Consider the following 7,294-nt stretch of genomic DNA (forward strand, 5'->3'; position numbering starts at 1 on the left):
GTCACTGTGCATCGTTCAACAATTCAGCACACTTTGCCCAAGGAGGAGCTGTACAAGAGAGTGATGCAGAAGAAGCCTTTTCTGCACACACGCCACAAACAGAGTTGCTTGAGGTATGCAAACGCACATTTGGACAAGCCAGCTTCATTTTGGAATAAGGTGCTGTGGACTGACGAAACCAAGATGGAGATATAAACACTTGTGATGCCTATGTTTAAATGTTATTTTGACAAATGTAGTCAATTGTTGAACGTAGTTTGATATACAACCCCAATTCCGAAGACGTTGGGACAGCATGAAAAATGCTAATAAAAACAAAAAGGAGTGATTTGTAATTGTCACGATTCCCTGGTTGTCTGCCCTGTGTTTCACTAGTTTTTGTCTAAAACTACACTTACCACAATTCCCGGCCCTTATCTCTGCCAGCACTCTGTCATTGTTCGCACCTGATTGTCGTTTGTGATCATCCTGTGTCTGTTTATATAAACCCTGTTTGTTCTCCACTCCTTGTCGATCGTTGAATGTTGATGAATGTCTCTCTCGTGTTTAATGTTTCTACCCTTCCAGCTGTGTTCATCCTGCTGTGTTTTCCCAGTTCCGTGTTTTTCCGATGTGTTCATGTTTTAGTTTCAGTTTTCCCCCCGTGGATGTTTCTTTTGTTCCTGCTTGTTTGTCTTCACTTTGATTTAAAATAAAGAACCCGCATTTAGATCCCACTCCTTGTCTGCCCTCGTCTGCATCTTAACAGAACGATCAACCACAAATGGATCTAGCGGTTCAACAGGCAAAATTCAAACTCCTCTGCCTCAAACAAGAGGAGAACACATCCGTGATTTCCTCGAGCTGGCGAGTGTCGCGGACTTCCCGGACTCCTCCATGGTGGTGTTTTTCCGGGGCAACCTGAACAGTTCGCTTAAGGAGCGGTTACCACCGGAGACGCGCTGCTGTATGCTCCGCGATTTCGTAGAGGAGACTCTGCTGGCATGCGGCTCGCCGTTCACTGTGGACGTTGTTGAGGAGGACCCTGCCCCTCCTCCCACAGTGGTGACCCTCCAGTCGTCCATGACTCATCCTTTCACGCCTGCCCCACCTGCCAGCAAGCCAACCCCCACGCCTTCCTTGATCAATGAGCCAGCGCTCCAACTTCGTCCGCCCGGAGGAGGAGGAGGAGAAGAAAAGCTTCCGCTCCCCAGCCCACGCCTGCCACAGTCAGCGACCCCGAGCCCATGCCTACCACGGTCAGCGAGCCCGAGCCCACGCCTGCCATGGTCAGCGATCCAGCGTTGCCAGTCTCGTCCGCCCACAGGAGGAGGGGAAAAGGAAAGGCCTCTGCCCTCCAGCCTCCACCTACCATGGCCAACCAGCCAGTGCCTGTAGCCTCGAACGTCAGTGAGCCAGTGCCTGTAGCCTCGTACGTCAGTGAGCCAGCGCCAGTAGCCTCGACCGTCCCAGAGCCAGCGCCAGTAGCCTCGACCGTCCCAGAGCCAGCGCCAGTAGCCTCGACCGTCCCAGGGCTCCGCCTCCTGAGCCTCCCACGACTCCGCCTCCAGAGCCTTCCAGGGCTCCGTCCCTAGAGCCTCCTGTGGCTCCACCTCCCTCGGCTCCGCCTCCCGAGCCTTCCTCGGCTCCGCCTCCTGAGCCTCCCTCGGCTCCACCTCCTGAGCCTCCCATGGCTCCGCCCCCTGACCCTCCAGAGCTTTCCATGTTTCCGCCTCCCTCGGCTCTGACTCCTTAGCGTCCCGAGCCTTCCTCGGCTCCGCCTCCTGAGCCTCCCTCAGCTCCGCCTCCTGAGCCTCCCACGGCTCCGTTCCAGAGCCTTCTACGGTTCCACCTCCTGAGCCACCCATGGCTCTGCCACCTGGGTCTTCCACGGCTCCACCCTCCATGGCTCCGCTACCAGAAACTTCCATGGCTCCGCCTACCTCGGCTCCGCTCCCGGAGTTCCCCATGGCTGTGGTCCTGAGGCCGCCTCCCAGGCCTCCTGAACCTGTCCTGTGGCCGCCTCCCAGGCCCCCTGAACCTGTCATTGCCCTGTGGCCAGCTCCCAGGCCACCTGACCCAGTCCCCATCTTGTGCTCCCCGTGGACTGCCTGTCTACTCCCTGTGCCCCCTTGGAATGCCTTCTTGCCCTCTGTGCCCCCTTGGACTTCCTGTCTGCCCCGTGTGCCCCCTTGGACTGCCTTCTTGCCTTCTGTGCCCCCTTGAACTTCCTGTCTGCCCTCTGTGCCCCCACGGACTGTCTGTCTGCCCCTTGTGCCTCCTTGGACTGTCTGTCTGCCCCTTGTGCCCTCTTTGGTCTGCCTGACCCCCCTCACTCCTTGCATTATTTTTTGTTTTGTTTGGGGTATTCCTTTTTTATGTTAGGAGTGTCTGGAAGCCGCTCCTTTGAGGGGGAATTCTGTCACGATTCCCTGGTTGTCTGCCCTGTGTTTCACTAGTTTTTGTCTAAAACTACACTTCCCACAATTCCCGGCCCTTATCACTGCCAGCACTCTGTCATTGTTCGCACCTGATTGTCGTTTGTGATCATCCTGTGTCTGTGTATATAAACCCTGTTTGTTCTCCACTCCTTGTCGATCGTTGAATGTTGATGAATGTCTCTCTCGTGTTTAATGTTTCTACCCTTCCAGCTGTGTTCATCCTGCCATGTTTTCCCAGTTCCGTGTTTCAACTTCATCCGCCCGTAGGAGGAGAAGAAAGGCTTCCGCTCCCCAGCTCACACCTGGCACGGTCAGCGACCCCGAGCCCACGCCTGCCACGGTCAGCGACCCCGAGCCCACGCCTGCCATGGTCAGCAAGCCGAGCCCACGTCTGCCATGGTCAGCGATCCAGCATTGCCAGTCTTGTCCGCCCAGAGGAGGAGGGGAAAAGGATAGGCCTCTGCCCTCCAGCCTCCGCCTACCATGGCCAACCAGCCAGTGCCTGTAGCCTTGAACGTCAGTGAGCCAGTACCTGTAGCCTCGAACGTCAGTGAGCCAGTGCCTGTAGCCTCGTACGTCAGTGAGCCAGTGCCTGTAGCCTCGACCGTCCCAGAGCCAGCGCCAGTAGCCTCGATCGTCCCAGGGCTCCACCTCCTGAGCCTCCCTCAACTCCACCTACTGAGCCTCCCACGGCTCTGCCCCCTGAGCCTCCAGAGCTTTCCATGGTTCCGCCTCCCTCGGCTTCGCCTCCTGAGTCTCCCTCGGCTCTGCCTCCTGAGCCTTCCTCGGCTCCGCCTTCCTCGGCTCCTCCTCCTGAGCCTCCAGAGCCTCCCTCAGCTCCGCCTCCTGAGCCTCCAGAGCCTCCCTCAGCTCCGTCTCCTGAGCCTCCCACAGCTCCAACTCCAGAGCCTTCTAAGGTTCCACCTCCTGAGCCACCCATGGCTCTGCCACCTGGGTCTTCCACGGCTCCACCCTCCATGGCTCCACTACCAGAAACTTCCATGGCTTCGCCTACCTCGGCTCCGACCCCGGAGTTCCCCATGGCTGTGGTCCTGAGGCTGCCTCCCAGGCCTCCTGATCCTGTCCCTGTCCTGTGGCCGCCTCCCAGGCCCCCTGAACCTGTCATTGCCCTGTGGCCAGCTCCCAGGCCACCTGACCCAGTCCCCATCTTGTGCTCCCCGTGGACTACCTGTCTACTCCCTGTGCCCCCTTGGACTTCCTGTCTGCCCCGTGTGCCCCCCTGGACTGCCTACTTGCCTTCTGTGCCCCCCTTGGACTTCCTGTCTGCTCTCTTTGCCCCCTCTGACTGTCTGTCTTCCCCTTGTGCCTCCTTGGACTGTCTGTCTGCCCCTTGTGCCTCCTTGGACTGTCTGTTTGCCCCTTGTGCCCTCTTTGGTCTGCCTGCCCCCCCTCACTCCTTGGATTATTTTTTGTTTTGTTTGGGGTATTCCTTTTTTTATGTTAGGAGTGTCTGGAAGCCACTCCTTTGAGGGGGAATTCTGTCACGATTCCCTGGTTGTCTGCCCTGTGTTTCACTAGTTTTTGTCTAAAACTACACTTCCCACAATCACTTATCACTGCCAGCACTCTGTCATTGTTCGCACCTGATTGTCGTTTGTGATCATCCTGTGTCTGTGTATATAAACCCTGTTTGTTCTCCACTCCTTGTCGATCGTTGAATGTTGATGAATGTCTCTCTCGTGTTTAATGTTTCTACCCTTCCAGCTGTGTTCATCCTGCCGTGTTTTCCCAGTTCCGTGTTTCTCCGATGTGTTCATGTTTTAGTTTCAGTTTCCCCCCCCTGGATGTCTCTTTTGTTCCTGCTTGTTTGTCTTCACTTTGATTTAAAATAAAGAACCCGCATTTAGATCCCACTCCTTGTCTGCCCTCGTCTGCATCTTAACAGTAATTTATTTGAACCCTTTGCTATATTGAAAGCACTACAACTATACATTATATGATGTTTTTCCTTGTGAATGTCATTGTTGTTTTGAAAATGTACAGTATTTTCAAATCAGATGATTGCAACACACTCCTAAAAAGTTGAGACAGGCAATTAAAGACTTGACGAGTTAAATTAACAAGGTGATGTAAAACAGGAGATGTTAATTAGGTGAGGCAATTGTGTCATAGTATATAGGGAGTCTCCAAAAACAGCCTAGTCCTTCAAGAGCAAGGATCATTTGAGATTTGTCAACAGATGCTTCAGCAAATAATCCAGCATTTAGAGAACAATGTTCCTCAAAGACAAGTTGGAATGTTTTTGGCATTTCACCCTCTACAGTGCACAATATAGTTAAACGATTCAAGGAATATAGTCAGTGCATGGTCTCTGATCCCTCAGACTTCACTGATTTATAAAACGGCATTCATCTGAAATGGATATCATGAACATGAGCTTTGGATAACTTTAGTAAACATTTGTTAGTCAAAACCACTAGCGCTGCATCCACAGATGCAAGTTAATACTTTACTATGCAAAGGAGAAGTCATACATCAACACTGTCCAGAAGCACTGCTGACTTCTCTGGGCTCAGTCTCATCTTAGATGAAAAGTAGAACAGTGGAACTCTGTTATTTAAAATAAAAATAAATTGTAAAACAAAGCTGTCGTGTTATCTGGGCCAAAGAGGAAAAGGGCCATCCAAGCTGTTATTAGCGTCAGGTCCATAAGACCGTGTATGTATTGGTCAGGGGTGTGTCAGTGCCCATGGCATGGGTAATACGCACATCTGTGAGAAAACCATGAATACAGACAGATATGTACAAATGTTGGAGCAACATATACTTCCATCCAGCACCGTCTGTTCCAGGGACGTCCCTGCATTTTCTAGCAGGACAACTTCAAACCAAATACTGCCTGGATTTAAAGTGCATGGCTGTGTAAGCAGAAAGTGGGGGTGCTAAATTGACCTGCTTTCAGTCCTGACCTGTCTCCAGTTGCATTATGAAGTACACCATACGGAAATGAAGACCCTGTACAATTGTGCAGCTAAAGACATACATAATGGATGAATGGAACAAACTTGTGTTTTCAGTGCATAAATGCTTAATAAGTGTTATTAGAAGAAATGATGATGTTTCACAGTGGTAAACACTCGACTGTCCCAACTTCTTTGGAGCGTGTTGCAATCTCGGGAAACTCCAGAGAAGAATAGAGTCCATCCCTTATCCAGGAGTACGGATCAAGAGCCAAAACTGTGCGTCGTTAAGTAAGCCCCACCAGATCCAACTAGTAACGCTCCACCTCCCTCACCAGTTCCGGCTCCTCACCCCCCACCCCCTTTGCTAGCCTTTGCTGCCCGGGTCTGGTCCGTCGACGCCCACAGCCTTCACTGCCACCCATATGGCATCACACCCGACTCCTGCGGTTTCTCCTATGGGTGGTGGGCACAAGGGATTCTAAATCTAAACATTCTAAAATATGTATGTTGTTTAAACAGCAAAGAAGATTGGACTACCAGCAACTCTCACCAAATCACTCCCTTGTAGGTAAATATATATTTCTCCTGTCGTTGCAATAATTATAACAGAACAATATGAGCCCTTTTCCAGCAGAATGTTGTATTAGGACCAAATGCATTTGCATATTGGAGTCAGTTTGGGAGTGATGTTGACTGGAAACAAGTCTGGCTTCTGCCCAATCATGATCTCTTAACAAACAAGGTTGAAGTCTTTTAAACTCCATCACAGAATATACCCTGTTAAACATTATTTAACCAAGTTTAAAAAAGATATAAATGAAAGTTGTAGCTTTTGCCAACAGAAGCCAGAGATAGCCGTTCATTTATTTTGGCACTGCCCTTATGTGTTTTTATTGTTGAAAATGTTGATGAAAATGTTACATTATAGTGGAAAGATGTTTTTTAGGTATAATTGTAAACTCCAAAGATAAACAAACCCGCACTTATTTTATTCATTCTTTTAATTTTAATGGCTAAATTTCACCCTCATGAATGTAATTTTTAGTTTTTTTTTTTAATAGTATTTAAAAATTAAGAGAAGCATTATATTGAGTCAATATTGCCCTCAAAGAAACAAAAAGCTATTCGAATTTACACTTCTTAAAATATTCTTATAATATTATTTATACCTCCCCCTAACATTTGAAATGTCGTATTGTATTTGTATTGTTTATTTTGTTGTTTTCTTCAATAATAATAAAAAAAAAGTGGTCTGAATCCAATGTTTGCGTCACATCCTGTCTACTGAGATGGATCCTTCACTACCTATGAAGTCCCACAATCCTGTGCTACCGAATCCACAGCGTTTGAGCTGAAGAAATCAATTGGTGGCTAAAGAGGCAGTTGATAGCCAATATGTATTTTTTTATACACCTTTTCCATTTTTTGATTCCATTTTTAGCGAGAAAGAGGTATTGTAGTTATTCATAAATATACTCTTGGTTATCGCCAAAACTCTCTTGATTTTGTTCTAGATTATTAGACCGTTGTGGTTTAGTTGGAATGACCGTGCATTCAGACCAGAGGCATCAAGAGCGTCCAATCAACCGGAAGTCATTCATTTTCTATGACAGCCAGCGTCTCTTGGCGGCGAGAAGCGGTGCAGCGAGTCTTGGGCGGTGTGGGCGTCAGAGGAAAGTTCAAGTGCAGTCAACATTATGGTAATGAGCTTTGACGTGGTTCGGCTGCAACCTATTGGAATATAGAAGTGCTCCGCTCTAGCGAAGTCTAGAGAACACAACAGTGTAAACTTTGGTTCCCACCAAACATTAATTCCGAAGACAAAATGGAGGAGAAACTAATTATTGCCGTGGCGGGTTTCCCAGTAATATATGATCTGTCCCTGTTTGCTTACAGGGTTATAAATCAACCAAGACCACAGTTATTATTACAAATGTATCTTAATTTGAT

At 49.2% G+C, this 7,294-nt stretch overlaps 1 protein-coding gene across 1 annotated transcript; it reads right to left on the reverse strand.

Annotated features, from left to right (window-relative positions):
* Positions 1-1,067: 1,067 nt before the first annotated feature.
* LOC127618607 (retinitis pigmentosa 1-like 1 protein) lies at positions 1,068-3,588 on the reverse strand. The gene is made up of 2 exons (XM_052091173.1): positions 3,436-3,588; positions 1,068-1,922 (listed from the first exon to the last, which is right to left on the reverse strand). Exons 1-2 carry the CDS (start codon positions 3,586-3,588, stop codon positions 1,068-1,070), a joined length of 1,008 nt encoding a protein of 335 aa, XP_051947133.1.
* Between the last annotated feature and the right edge of the window lie 3,706 nt (positions 3,589-7,294).

The sequence above is a fragment of the Xyrauchen texanus genome, chromosome 25 (genome assembly GCF_025860055.1).
Source record: "Xyrauchen texanus isolate HMW12.3.18 chromosome 25, RBS_HiC_50CHRs, whole genome shotgun sequence".
Taxonomy (NCBI): Eukaryota; Metazoa; Chordata; class Actinopteri; order Cypriniformes; family Catostomidae; genus Xyrauchen; species Xyrauchen texanus.